This window comes from Cebus imitator, unplaced genomic scaffold (assembly GCF_001604975.1).
Source record: "Cebus imitator isolate Cc_AM_T3 unplaced genomic scaffold, Cebus_imitator-1.0 Scaffold193, whole genome shotgun sequence".
Lineage (NCBI taxonomy): Eukaryota > Metazoa > Chordata > Mammalia > Primates > Cebidae > Cebus > Cebus imitator.
Genome location: NW_016107508.1, coordinates 713,473 through 728,249, shown reverse-complemented (window position 1 = coordinate 728,249; position 14,777 = coordinate 713,473). Strand labels below are relative to the sequence as shown.

At 54.1% G+C, this 14,777-nt stretch overlaps 1 protein-coding gene across 4 annotated transcripts in view; it reads left to right on the top strand.

Annotated features, from left to right (window-relative positions):
• CCDC88C (coiled-coil domain containing 88C) overlaps positions 1 to 14,777 on the top strand; it is a 151,593-nt gene that overhangs the window by 89,555 nt on the left and 47,261 nt on the right. For all 4 annotated transcript variants that reach the window (XM_017546947.2, XM_017546945.2, XM_017546946.1 and 1 more), the window contains 3 exons: positions 5,846 to 5,992; positions 6,912 to 7,056; positions 10,465 to 10,649. In XM_017546947.2, coding sequence (XP_017402436.1) covers positions 5,846 to 5,992; positions 6,912 to 7,056; positions 10,465 to 10,649 — 477 coding nt within the window. The remainder of the gene's footprint in view (positions 1 to 5,845; positions 5,993 to 6,911; positions 7,057 to 10,464; positions 10,650 to 14,777) is intronic.

The following is a 14,777-nucleotide window of genomic DNA, read 5'->3' as shown; positions in this document are numbered from 1 at the left end:
GCACAGTCTATACCCGGGGCAGAGGCTTAGCCGGGCACAGTCTATACCCAGGGGCAGAGGCCTAGCGGGGCACAGTCTATACCTGGGGGCAGAGACCTAGCCGGGCACAGTCTATACCCGGGGGCAGAGGCCTAGCTGGGCACAGTCTACATTCAGGGCAGAGGCCTAGCTGGGCACAGTCTCCACTCAGGGCAGAGGCCTAGCTGGGCACAGTCTACACCCAGGGCAGACGCCTAGCTGGACAGAGGCTTAACTGGGCACAGTCTATACCCAGCTTTCCAGATGTTAAGCAAGTCTTGTCCCCATCTGTGAAAGTGGGGGTGCTCTGGGCATGTCTGAGTCCTTGGCATCCTGTGATACAGGAGCATGTTTGCAATGGGCTTATCCTGAGGTGCACCTCTCCCCAGGGAGCCTCCCCAACAGGGAGCTGCCTTAGGAACTGGGGATCCTGGAACAGATCTCTGCAGTGAGGGGTTAGCCAGAGGGACAGGGAAGGTTGTTGGCCAGCACTGGCCAGTGAGGAGCTGGGCTAATGATCAATCCCAGAATGGTGTCTGTCTTTCTCTCTCTCCTCTCTCTCTCTTGCACACACACACACCCCTCCTCCCATGGTGACGGGAAGGGTCACCTGCTGTGGCCTGGTTTGTCCTGCCCTCCTCCAGCCTCCTCTGGCCTCAGGCAGCATCTCCGGCAGCTCTCCGAGGTCTCAGTCCTCCTCGGAGGAAAAGGTGCTCGGGAAGTTTGCTGATTTGAGTCCAGTGCCTTAGGGCCCCTGAGACTCTCCCATCTTTAACTTAAAACAGACCTTCCCACGTTGCTCCCACTCTCTACAGCTGCCTCTCCCTGGGCTCGCCCTCAAAGGTAGACCTGTGTGAAAGCAGTGTCTGCTGTGGGCCCATTTCCCCCAGTCTGGGGCCACCTGCCTGCCTGAGCCCCTACTCACCAAAGCCACTCTTGCCATTGAAGGATGCTCCTGACATGGACATATCCGGCAAGCACTGCTCAGCCCAGCCCCTCCCACCACTTCCTCCCTGAGCTTCTGCTCCCCCTCCCGGACTCTCAACGTCCCCTCGCAGGCCCACCCCTCTGTGTGGGGACCCTCATTCACCCCTTGCACTCTGCTGCTCCTCTGGGCTTTCTCCAGGGATGGCTCACCTGCCCTGCCCCCTTCCCTTAGCCCACACATAGGCCCTTGAGTCCCAGGCCTTCATCTTTGGCTGGGGCTCTGCCTTGTGCTCCAGACCTCAGTGCACCCGCGTAGTCCAGAGACATCTCAAGGCCGGTGTATTCAGAGTCCCTGCCTGTCCTGTCTCTGGTCTGGAGTCACATCCACTGGGGTGCTCAGGCCAGAACAGCGGGCCACCTTGGTTCTTTGTCTTCCTCCCCACCCCCAGGGGCCCCTTCTGTTTATAAGCCTGTTTCTCACCTCCTAGCATGTCCTTGGTTGAGGTGGGTGTTGATGAGTGCGCCTCGGCCTCACTGGCATCCTCGCTCATGTTATTCCAGAGTCGGCCCGCGGAGTGCCCTCCCTGGACTGGCTGCTCTGCCTCCGTCTGTCCTGCAGAGGAGGCCTTTGCAGCCGCTCCCCAAGGCTCCTGGCTAAAATCCACACTACATCCTCGTCTGCCGCTCACCCCCTTCTGCTCCCCCAGGACCCCTGGGATTTTTTGCACACGCGCTTCCTCCTCCCTGCTCACTCCTCAGACTCTGGGGCTAGGTCAGGGGCTGGGTGCTGAGCTGTGCGGGCCGAGTCTCCCGGCCTCCTGCTCCAGGTTACCTAGAAACGCCTCCAGACTGCAGGCGGCACCCATCGTGTGGCACTTTCCTGTCTGTTTCCCGACCAGAGTGGAAGCTCTTTGGAGACAGAGTCCGTGCCTTATTGACTCCCGGTCCTCTATGCCCCATGCACCTTCTAGCTCAGGGATCAGCAGATGGCAGTTCCCTGGTCAAACCCGGCCCACATGAGTTTTTATGAACACAGTTGCGTTGGAACACAGCTAACGCAGCTGTGGTCTCTGCGTGACCCCTCTGTGGCGTTGAGTAGTTGTGACAGAGACTTACAACCTGCAGAGCTGAAAGCATTGCCTGACTTGGCCTTCACAGTCCCAAGGTCTGGCCCAAATGAGGTGCATGATCAGGTCTTTCAGGGAGCAGTAACGACTGCGTATCTGTGGAGCGTTCCCTGCCTGCCAGGAATGGTGTCAGCCCCTCACTGCTGCCAGTTCCTCCCCTCTTTCCAGATGAGGAAACTGACGATTAATTAATAGCTTGCTCAGTATGGCAGTTGCAAATCAGGGGGACCCAGGATGGGAATGACTGCCTGCCTAAGACCTTGATGCCTGCCTGTGAGTGAATGTGAGCTTCAGCCTTCACAGGAAGGAAAAAATAAAGGGGGTGGGGGGAGTGCTGATAGAGGGGTACTCCTAGGAGGGGCGAGGGGCTGCCACTGTCTGAGAGGCCATGGAGGCCTGAGGAAGGGCCCCAGCCTCCAGCAGCTCGTGTTAGAGCTGACACGTCACGTCATACTAAATCAGGGAATGTCAAAATTCAGGGCACTTAGTGAGAACAGCTTGAACACGGGGAGGTCTTCTGCTTCCACCTGGGACTTAGTGTGTCCCTCGTTTCTTAACAACTGCTGAGGAGTTGTGATGAGGTTCAGCACACTCAGGTGTTGAACAGGACACACCTGATGTTTTAAGGTTTAAGTCCCCCAGGCTCCTCAAAGCAGGTGCAGTGTAAAAACAGGCAGGTCTTCGATAAAGTTGAGGGGCTGTCCATGAAGCTAGATGAGCAGGTAGCCTTCAGAGTGTGGTGATATCTCCTGGGTGGGTAGGAGGTCTGCCCGCCCTGAGGCAGCAGACCCAGCCCCTCACACTGAGGACTCCCTGGTGGCCTCCTGCTGCTGTGGCCATCTTAGGAAACCGTGTGGCTTCGTGGTTGCTGCCGAGCTCCCTGGTGAGGGACTGCTTGTTTCTGATTCTGCACCCCGTCTGGTGTTGTGTGCTCCTAGGGGGTCAGGAGACACCCTAGTGTTTGCTGTTAACATGATAGGTGCTCATCGGGCAGTGCTGGAGGTACCCTGTCAGTGTGAGTTAGTGGTGGCAGCTGGCAAGTTCGTAGATCTCAGGCTCTGCGCACAGACTATCTCACACACATCATCCGAGCTCGGCGTCACCCTGTCCTCGGGCCCATCCCATAAAGGAGGAATCCAGGGTTGAAAGGCCCCGCAGCGAGCGTACATAGCAGCCTTGGGGATCAGGGCCTGTTGGCTCCCATGCCTAATCACGCCCTGATCGCAGTAGCAGATTAGAAGGGAGCTCTGGAGCCACCTGGAGCAGCTCTCAGGCCTGGCCTGTGACTTCACGAGTGTGGCCCCCTCAGCTGTTTGCTGGGCTGGGTCAGGCCTTTAAATAGTCTCCGAGGTCACCTGTGGTCAGGGCCACGGTGGGGCTTTCTGGCCCTGGACAGCTACGCAGAGGTGTGGACTCGGGCTTCCCACTCCTCCTCGCTGGGTCCGCAGGGTTGCTTCGGGAGCTTGGGCGCAGCTTCTTCTGGATCTGCCTTCTCATTTCAGAGGTGGTGGTGGGGTGTGCAAAGCTGTCAAGATATTTCTCTTGCCTTATATGTGGTAGAGGCTGAAATGGCTGGAAAACTGTGGCATGTCTGAATCATGGTTAGAGATCTTCTGTTCCCTGCCATCTCCCCGTCCTGGGCATCTCCATGTGTTCCAAGCAGTCTCTGAGTTCCTTAAGGCCCACCTCACATGCTGCCTTTGACCTCCTTGTGGCATGAATTGGCCAACTGGTGTTATTGAACACTTGTGTGAGGCTCATGAGAGCAAAAGCAGATGAGTCTTGCCCGGGGTTCCTGGTATTGGGGAGCAGGAAAGGCAGGCTGCTGTCACCTCAGAGCAGACCCGGGGAACACAAGGAACCCAGAAGCCTGATATGGGTGGGACACAGTGAATCCCCAAGCACTTCTCAGAGGGGGCAACTCAGGCTGGGTCTTGAAGGCTGAATAGGAGTTGGTTGTGAGGGTGAAGCAGTGGGCAGCCTGTGCTGTGGTTGCTCAGGGCCTGAGGGTTGTAATGCTGGGGAGTGCTGGCGGTGGCCCCTGCTGGAACGCTGGTGGGAACAGTGGGGGCGATAGCCAGAGAGAAAAGCCTGGGCCTCTCTGCTTTGAAGCCTGCCATTGTGCTCTGCCTTGTATCATTAGTACAGGAGGGGCCTCTCTTACCCACACGAGCCCCTCAAGGGTGGGCTTCAGGGAGCCGATGGCAGTGGGGAGAACACAGGGTTTGTAGCTCTTTGGCCTGAGTTCAGACCCTGGCTTTGCACCTCACTAAGTTCGTGGCTTTGAGCTCATTGCTTATTTTTTCTGAGTCGGTCTTGCATCTGCAGGAAGGAACTGTCCCTGCCTCCCTCTGAGGGCCACTGTAAGTAAGGCAGGACCTGGATTGCCTGGGACAGGGCCAATCACATAGTAAACATGGTCTCTGCTGGGGACAGGCAGAGAGAGGGCACACAGTCGAATCCAGAGTCTTAATGGCCAAGCCCTCACCGGCTGCCAGGCTTTGATCAAAGCTGTGTCCGCTGCCGGGAAAGCATGTGGCTTTCCCCCCTACCAGGAGTCTTGGATTCTGGCCCACATGGGAAGATGGACAGAAACTCCCAGCCTGGTTCCCAGTGTGAGTCATGAGTGGGGCAAACCTTAGACAACTCTGCCCACTGAAAGAAGTGCACACATTCCTGGCGTGTGCTGTTTATAACCTGCAAAGGCATTTGGGGGAAGTTTAGTCCCCTCCCCCCACCAGATACCAAGCGGTGCTTGGAAGGGCCCAGGAGAAGAGAAACCAAGAAGACCCTTAGCAAAGGAACAGTGGCTGTTTTCTTGGGGCTAGCAGATCCGGATCTACTTTTGTCACAGGCAGTGACATGCGCAAGTGAAGACATCGCCACTGTTCCTTTGTACATATTCGTGGCGCTCACATTCACGTGGTTTGCTGTGCTGCAACTTAATTGCCTTAAAGACCCTCATTTCCAGGAAACCGCCGAGAACTTTTGTTTTCTAAGAGTGTTTGTAAGAGACTCCCACAGAAGCAGTGTATTGAATGAAAGCTTATCTGAATAGCTGCTTTTTTCCAGGTCCCACATCAGTGGATGAATGTTGAATTCAGAGGTCTAGACTCGCACCTGGAACCTAGGATTGAGTGTTGGCCCCACTCCTTCCTTGCTAAGGAAACAGGCTCAGAGCCCCCTTGTCCGTCCAAATGAGATTAGGGAAGTCAAAGCCTTGGCACCATTCCCAGCCTATCTTGATGTATGGATTTTTTTTTTCTTATAGCAGAGAAAGTCCATTGTCCTTGCCTGATTAAAAAGGGTGAAGGTGGCTCACACCTATAATCCCAGCACTTTGGGAGGCTGAGGCAGGTGGATCTCCTGAGGTCAGGAGTTCAAGACCAGCCTTGCCAACATGGCGAAACCTCATCTCTGCTAAAAATACAAAAATTAGCCAGGCATGGTGGTGGACGCCTGTAATTCCAGCTACTCAGGAGGCTGAGGCAGGATAATCACTTGAACCTGGGAGGCAGAGCTTGTGGTGAGCCGAGATCGCGCCACTACACTCCAGCCTAGGCGACACAGAGAGACTCCATCTCAAAAAAAAGAAAAGGAGGGGTGTGGTGGTGAGGATGACAAAAAAGTGGAGAAAAACATTCCTGCCTTGGGCTTCCTTCTAGATTGTTTCTTTGCGTCCAGATGCCTGAAAGAGCTTTGGTTTTAGAATTCCTTCCTAATGACCCAGGTGCCTTTATCTGATGGTTCTCATGTATGTTTTTGCTAACCAGGAGCTGAGAGAAGATAATATCATTTTAATTGAAACCAAGGCCATGCTGGAGGAACAGCTGACTGCTGCGCGGGCTCGGGGTGATAAAGTCCATGAGCTGGAGAAGGAGAACCTGCAGCTGAAATCTAAGCTTCACGACCTGGAATTGGTACTGCAGGCTGTGTTGTTACTGCACTGAAAACAGATTGGGGGCGGGCAGAGCAGCTCGTGCCTGTAATCCCAGCACTTTGGGAGGCTAAGGTGGGAGGATTCCTTGAGTCCAGAAGTTCCAGCCCCGGCAACCTAGCGAGACCCTATCTCTACAAAAACTAAACAATCGGGCGTGGTGGCATGACACTATAGTCCCATCTACTTGGGGGAGACTGAGGTGGAGGGTTGCTTGAGCCTGGGAGGCAGAGGCTGCAGTGAGCTCTGATCGCACCACCGCATTCCAGCCTGGGTGATAGAGCAAGACTCTGGGTGATAGAGCAAAACGAATGGGAGCAGCTTCAGGTTTATGCCGTACCCTTCTCTGATAGTTTAGCTTCTGGGTTTGTTGCTGCTGCTGCCACCACTACCACCAGTGCCTTGTCGACTGTAGGGAGTAGCTTGCTAAAATTGGCAGGCTTGAGTGGGCGCCACTTAACGCCCACAAACAGAGCACTTGACTTCTCTATTGCTTTTCTGTAGGAATGAGTGTACATGTGTGTCTTCTGCCGGTGTCAATGGTATGGGGTGAGCTGTGATTTGTTAGCTTCTTAAAAGCTTTCAAGGCCTGTCAGGGCTTCGCCAGAGCCATGAAGCTGCCCGTTGCTGCACGCTTGCTTTAAAGCCCTGTGCAATACGTCACTTTGTTCAGACAGCATTCAGTTAGGGACCTTGGTACTCTCTTCATAACTGAGGTAGCCAGGTCAGGGTGCCTCTCATAGCAGGGCCCTGTGCTGGATGTGTCTGCACAGCTCTGTGTATTTGGAAGTGAGCCAGTGCGTCTTCATTCACAGCACATGATGGTAGCTGTACAGGGGCTGAGGCTTGTCCCGAGCGCTCCCCAGCTGTGCAGCCTCACTTCTTGCCTCTTCCTGCCACAGGACCGGGACGCAGATAAGAAACGAATTGAGGAGCTGCTGGAAGAAAACATGGTCCTTGAGATTGCACAGAAGCAGAGCATGAATGAATCTGCCCACCTTGGCTGGGAGCTGGAGCAGCTGTCCAAGAACGCAGACTTGTCAGACGGTAGGTAGCGCCTGGTGCCGGGGAGCCAGCCTGGCCACCGTGTCCAGGGAGCTGAGCCTTGGGCTCTGAATCTGCCATGTCAGCCCATCCATTCATCCCCAGCAAACACGATTTCCTTCAAGCGCCACTTGGAACTGTTTCATTACAGTTCTCCCCGGGGAAGACATGAGGGGTTTGGCAGCCTTGATGTCAGGACGCAAAACACAAATTAAGTGTTGCCAGGTTTCCCAGTTCCCATATGGACATTCCCAGGAGCTTCCAGATTAAAGTGTGCTGACGCCCAGAGGCTCCCTTAGGCCATCTGTGGATGGCTTGAAAGCCCTGGATGGCAGGAGCCATCACCAGTGGCCAACGAATCCCTGCTATAAATGTACCCTGGGCATTATTTCCTCCATTCATTTGCATAATTGGGCAAGATGGATGCAGCCTGTTCTCCTTCTCCTGCGTGGGGAGGGTGCTAAGTGGCTGCTCCCCCTGAGACCCAGGTTCTCAGCTCCTCTGATGGGCCTCTCCTTCCCTCCTGGGCTTGCTCTGCTGCCCACTGCCCCATGCCCAGAGACAAGGTGTCAGTCATGGGAAATATGGGTGGGGCCACCGTCAGCCCCCGGCACAGGAAGCCTCAGCCCCGGCAAACAATGAGCTAGTTCCTGTGTTTGAAAATAGCACACGCTCACTGTTCCCATGCACCTGATAGTGCAAGTTCATTGTTACTTAGACTTTCCAGAGTGTGATGGGGCTTTTAGCTTGTTTAGGGGTGGCTTTTAAAAATTCTGGTAGACTTCTAAGCATTATGGAAAGATTATTGAAAATCTGAATATTTCTTGTATTTGGGGGTTCCTATCAGTTCTGAACCTAAAATCAGTTAAACTGTGACTCTGTGAGAAGTTAGCTGTCTGTGCTTTGGGCGCTCTCTGCACAAGGGGGATCCCCCCAAATCCCGTGCCTCTGGAAGTCCAAGTTGGGGGCGCCCCCTGGTGGAGCAGAGAGGTGGTACAGGCAACCTAGGATGGTCTACCATCAAATAAATGTATTTGTTAGACTCAGAGACCGCGGTGGCGGTGGGGTCAGAAGGCCTCACCGATTTAGACTATTTTGTGTAATGTGTGAGCCCTTCAAGGTCAATACCATGATTTATTCTTAGCGTTGTCAACTCCTAGTGTCTAGCTAGGAGCCGACATCATTCTAGCATTGGCTGGAGTGATGGCGTTGTGCAAGCAAAGCTTGAGCGTGTGGGGCAGTGGCTTCGAGAGCTGGAAAGACCTGGCATAAAGCCTTGGCCCCTCCACTAGTTAGCTGGGTGACCTAGGGCAAGTACTCAACCTCTTCAAACTTTACTTTCCTTACCTGCAAAACAGGGGCAGTGACCCTGCCTCACAAGATGGCTGTGAGGATGAGTGAGAGGAGACAGTGGGGCGTGAGCCTGGGCCCAGCCCATGTGTTCCGCAGAGGGCAGCTCTTGTCTGTCTTACTAAGACATACCCAGTTACTCTGGTTGCTGGGGGTTGATGAGAGTAGCACCAGTAAAGAAATACTGGGCAGACGTGGTGACTCACGTCTGTAATCCCAGCACTTTGGGAGACTGAAGCAGGCAGATCACTTGAGATCAGGAGTTCGAGACCAGCCTGGCCAATATGGCGAAACCCTGTTTCTACTAAAAATACAAAACTTAGCTGGGTGTGGTGGTGCATGCCTGTAGTCTCAGTTATTCAGGAGGCTGAGGCAGGAGAATCACTTGAACCCGTGAGGTGGAGATTGCAGTGAGCCGGGATCACACCACTGCACTCCACCCTAGAGGAGAGGGAGAGAGTCTCTTAAGAAAAAGGAGAAGCACTGGCGTTTTAGTATTAAACCATTGTGTCATTTTAATAGTCTTCAAGGCAGTGATTTTAATGGCAGAGGAAATGAAACATCGATTCCATTGTTTAACTTAGAGAACCTTAAAAATTATTCTCTGGCACAGAGCTTCAGTTTGGGAAGGTGAAAAGGAATGGTGGTGACGGTTGTGGAAAAGTGTGCTTGTACCTGATGCCACAGATCCACACACTTAAAAACGGTTAAAACGGTACATTTTTAGTATATTTTTCTATAATTTTAAAAACAGGTTTTCTCTTCCATGAATTCTGCAAAGGCACTGTCCAGATGGCCACAGGTTTTCAAATAATGGAGTCTTACTTGAGGCTCGGTGTTGAGGTTTGGTTAGTTTCATTGAGAGCTTAGTTGGGACAGAGGCCTCCAAGTGTCCTTGTACGTGGAGTGCATGTGTGTCAGCACTGGGCTGCGGTCAGGGGCACACCATCCCCTCCACTGCTCGCCTGTGGTTGCTTTGGGTCTTTAGGGCGTTTTGGCCTGTTGGGTGGTCTGTGTCCTTATCCTTGGTAGAGAATGAAACTCAAAGGGAAATGAGCCACTCTTCAGTCTTTATGATCACCCAGGGGATCTGAACACACACATTTATGTGTTTGCTGTGAAAGCCATCACCCTCCTATACCCTCAGCCCCCAGGGTGAAGAACGGCCGTGGGAGGAATTGCTGTATTAGCAACAGTGTGGAAAGGCCCTAAGAGATGAGGACGTGGCACTGAGTCGGGTATATGGTGGGCTCAGGGTCGTGGCTCCCTTCTTAAGAGGGCTTTTGCACCTTTTTTTCTTTCCTGAAACAGCCCCATGACTTAACTAAAATCATGCACCCTGCCATGGCAGGAGGGGGCCAGGAACTCCCATTCCTGACTTGAGACTCTTCCCTTCTCCATTTGCATCGGAGCTCTTTAAAGGCAGATAGCCTTTTACTATCTTTAGCTTATTTTTCATCTCACTTAGAATTTTAAAAGCAATTTGCATATACTATCATGCTTTTCTTCAACATAATTGTGAAGTCACAAAATAATTCTCTGCGTAGGATCTCTTCCAGGCTGACAAGTGCCTGGCACATGTTCCAGTGTAGCTTTCAACCACCCGTGGCTGACAGGAGTGGTCAATTACACGCCCCCGCCTGTGAGCAGCCGAGATGTCCACTAGCTCTGGGGGTCATGGCAAACGTCGCCTATGTGCTATCTCTGTTAGCCTCTAAAATCCTTGATTAGGCAGTTAGGTTAGCAGCCTGGAAGGCAAATGGTGCTCATACGTGACCACGTGACATAGCCGTTCACCCTTGCATTGGCTCCCAGACCGTAACCTGTCGCCTTCTTGAGCCCTGGGTTGCTGCCCTGACAGACCCCAGCCAAGTCTACAGAGGAACCCTCGGCACTGGGTGTGGAGGGGCAGGAGGGAGGGTCCCCAGCTGACCTGTGGGAGCTCCTCCCTAGCCCCTGAGACCCTGGACTCCCGGGCTGATGGCTGTCTCAGAGCTTGGGGCAGAGAGAGGAAGCAAAGGCCCACAGAACGCTGGGCTCTGACCCGACTTTGTGCTTCAGCCTCCAGGAAGTCGTTTGTGTTTGAGCTGAATGAGTGTGCGTCCAGCCGCATCCTGAAGCTGGAGAAGGAGAACCAGAGCCTCCAGAGCACCATCCAGGGGCTGCGGGACGCGTCCCTTGTGCTGGAGGAGAGTGGCCTCAAGTGCAGTGAGCTGGAGAAGGAGAACCAACAGCTCAGCAAGAAGGTACCTCAGCCTCCTTAGGTCAGCGGGAGGCACTGAGCCCTCGGGCTCCCTCCTACCCTCCCTAGTGCTTGGCTGGAGCACACAGGAAGGAGGTGGCCAGGTAGAACATGCAGGTGTCAGGGGGTGGGCAGAAGCCAGGTGCAGTCACCACTATTGTCATAGGAATAGGAGTGAGGACTGGGGAGAACCAGAAGAGGGGGCGTGGCCCTGCCCCTGCTCCACTGCCTTTAGAGGATGACCTGGACATGGGACTTTCATGTGCCTCATCGTCTTCGTCTGTGAAATGGGGTTGATGGGGTGCCTGCCTGTAAAAAGAAAACTGCTCTTCCACGCCACTGTTTCCAGTACTTCACTGCTTACACCAGGTGTGTGGGTTTCCTACAATTTAACTCAGTTCTGAAACTACTTGGCGTTAGCGCAGACCCTGCAGCCTAAGGGCTCAGTCGCACCAGACTGCCTCCACTACAGGTGTCAGTCCAAGTCAGGATTGTCACCTGTGCCTCTGACAGGCTGGCTATAGATCAGAGGTTCCCGTGGTGTGGTTCCCTTCGTGGGCTCTGCTGTTGCCTAGATGGCTTAGTATTCCTTGTTTATTACAAAGTATACAACGCACAGGCGGAGTGGATGCCTAGGACGGTGGGTGGGGGAGTGTGCGACGCTACCCTGCCCTCTGCGGGTGCCCTGCAGTACTGCCACATGCTCACCAGTCTGGACACTTTTTGACCCGGTCCTTTGGGGTTTTTCTGGAGGTTTCATGATGGAGGCATGATTGATTACCATCAAATTGTCATCACTGGCCATTTGATGAGCTCAGCCTCCAGCCCCTGTCTCCTCCCTGGCGGAAGGGGAGGCCTGAAAGTGTCAACTCTCTAATAACGTGGTTGGTTCCTTTGGCCACCAGCCCCCATCCCGAGGCTATCCAGGAGCCCCCAGCCCCCATTCATCTCAGCATATGAGAAAGACACCTGTCACTTTGGAGATTCCAAGGGTTTTTGAAACTTGTGCCAGGAAGTTTAGCAGCAGCCAAAGAGCATTTCTTCTCATGTGACACTACCTGCTGGCTGTCGTAAGGATTAGAGGAGGTAGTGTGTGTGACGGATTCTGCACACAGTGAGTGCTCAGTAAAAAGAGAGCAGTGCACAGTTGTAAAGCATGCAGTAGAGACTTGGGGAGGGGAGGCGGTAAGGTACCGAATAGCAGAGATTGAGCAGTTGGCTGCAGTGATAATGATCACATCCTCGTGGCTGCAAAGCCTAGGTGTGTATGTGTGAGGCCACTGAGGGAACATCTTAGGTTCTTGCTGGTGGTGAAACAGTCAGGTCAGCGCTCCCTCCCTCCTCCAGGTTTATGGGATGGAGAGAGAGCTCAACTGTGTAGTCTTTTTAAGGACAGCTGTTAGGTCTTCCTGGCAGCACAGTAGACGCCAGACATCAGGGCGAACATGAGAGTTTACAAGCCAGACTCGCTCTGCAGTGAAGAGGATCCCTGTTACGTGGCGGATTCCATCTCAGGCACAGGATGGCGCCACTCAGAGACTAGGGATTGCCAACAGGTCTTGGTCATTGCAGGTTGGAGGACCTCTCCTCCACCTGCCTCACACTGCGGGGGCACCAGCATATCGTGGGCTCTGAACGCCCCAGCTCAGATTGTCTGAGGGAGGAGGCCAGAGTGCTCTTGCTGGCTGATTGCCATGCAGGATGGGCATGTCTGGGTGTCTCCCAACCCACCGTGAGTCCTGGTAGTGTCGCTTACTGAGGCATCACTGTGGCAGGAGACTGGGTCCCCTGGCTCTGCTGGTTTTTTTTTTTTTTTTTTTTTTTTTCTGAGATGGAGTCTTGCTGTGTTGCCCAGGCTGGAGTGCAGTGGTGTGATCTCGGCTCACTGCAGTCTCCACCTCCTGGGTTCAAGCGATTCTCCTGTCTCAGCCTCCAGAGTAGCTGGGACTGCAGGCGTACACTACGTTGCCCAACTAATTTTTGTGTTTTTATAGAGATGGGGCTTCGCGGTGTTGGCCAGGCTGATCTCCCTGCCTCAGGTGATCTACCCACCTCGGCCTCACAATGTGAGCCCCCGCGCCCGGCCGCTCTGTGGGTTCTTGATGTCTGAGGCTGGGAACAGTCCCCTCCATCCTGGGAATTGGTCCCTTGAATTCCCTCGTGGGACCTCTCCTGCCTGGCTCCTCACTCTTGTCCTTTTGAAGCTTTGTGTGCCTTGCAGCGTTTTAGCCGCCAGGTGGTTTTTGCTCTGTGTAGGACAACAGAAAACACCCCCATCTCATGCTACGTCTTCCGGTGTGGGGCAGCATGGGGAAAGTGACTAGGTTTTTTGAGACAGGGTCTTGCTCTGTCATCCAGGCTAGAGTGCGGTGGTGTGATGGTGGCTCACTGCAGCCTCGATCTCCAGAGCTCAGGTGATCCTCCCACCTCAGCCTCCCGAGTAACTGGGACCACAGGCATGTACCACCATGCCCAGCTATTTTTTTTATTTTTTGGAACTGGGGTCTCCTTATGTTGCCCAGGCTGGTCCCAAAACTCCTGGGCTCAAGCAGTCCTTCCGCCTCAGCCTCCCAAAGTGCTGGGATCACGGGTGCGAGCCACCTTGCCTGGCTCAGCGTTTTGGTTTCTTAGATTCACATGGGCCTAGCATGGGAAATGTTTTCATAAGGGGCTGTCCAACCTTGGCCATGATAAAAAAGAATTGACCTTTAGGAAGATGAGAAACGCTGCAGGTCCTCAAGACTCTCCCCCAGAAAGCCTGCAGTGTCATCTCTATGGCCTAGTGACAGTCTGGGTCCCCTCCTGGCAGGTTGCCAGGGTGGTGCTCAGGCATCCTTGTCCTGTCTGCCGTGACCCCTCCTCTGTACAAACAGGACCTGGCAGGGGCACCGCCCACCCATCACAACTTTTGATGCTGATCTCTCAGGCCCTACCCGCTTCCTCCCTGGCCCAGCACCAGCCTCTCCTGCTGTGGCCCTCGGGAGGCCCTGCCGTGGCACACACTCCCTGATTTCAGGGGCACTGGAAGGGAGGGGCTGCTGTTCGCAGGCAGAGCCGTCCTGTGTCCCTGGAGCCTCTCCTCCCTCTTGGCCTTGGTCTGTCCTGGGCCTGGCTGGAATCTGGCCCTACCCTGCGGGGTGGTTCTCCCTTCACCCTCTGTCCACATCTCACTGACTGCTTTATTGGCCCCAATACCCAGCCCAGAGCCTCACATGTAAGGGGTGCTCTCCAGCGTTTGACAGGTGAACCCTTCAGCACCCAGAGGAGGCGGGCTGTGCTTCAGCCCTGGAGACCCCCAGCCAGCTCAGCTCATCCTGAATTTCCCTCTTCAACCTCACCCTGCAGCTCGCATTTCCTAGTCAGTAAGCAAGCCCATTGGCCCTGCCGAGTCCCACAGGGACCCCTAGTGCCAGCCTGGCTCTCCACTTACCCTGAGTGTAGCCCAGGCTGCATGCTTGCATTGGTGTGGGACCTCTGTGGAAACCACAGTTCCCTGAAGGTAAAGCCTCTTTCCCTGTAACTGAAAGCACCTCCATGGGTCCTAGAGAAGCCCCTCCCTCCTCTGTGTCTGTAGCTTTTGTATTGAAGTCATAAGAGTTCATTCTCTGGGTCAAGAAGGAAAATGAATTCTTATTTTTAGAGGAAGAGGAGCAAGCAACCCTTTGGGGGTCTGTCATGAGAGGCAAGAGCAGCTCATGTAAAGACATCTGCAGTGTGGGAGCTGAGGGTCAGGGTCCTGCACCATACGAGACCATCGTCCGAGCCAGGGACTGCAGAGAGGACAGGAAACCCTCTGGGGGCCAAAAGGCCTGCAGCCAGCCCGTGTCTCAGCATAGCAAGTGTCCGTCAGGGGCTTGGGCGTTCTTCAGGGATGGACTGGAGTGTACGGCAAATAATTACAGAATGAGTAATGACCCCTTATCTTTATAAGGGGTCCAGCAAGGGCAGGTAGGACCCGAGAAATCACACCTTTAGACCAGAAGTAGCAGCAATCAGAAATGCAAGGGTTGGCTGGGCATGGTGGCTCACGCCTGTAATCCTAGCACTTTGGGAGGCCAAGGTGGGTGGATCACCTGAGGTCAGGAGTTTGAGACCAGCCTGGCCAACATGGTGAAACCCTGTCTCTACTAAA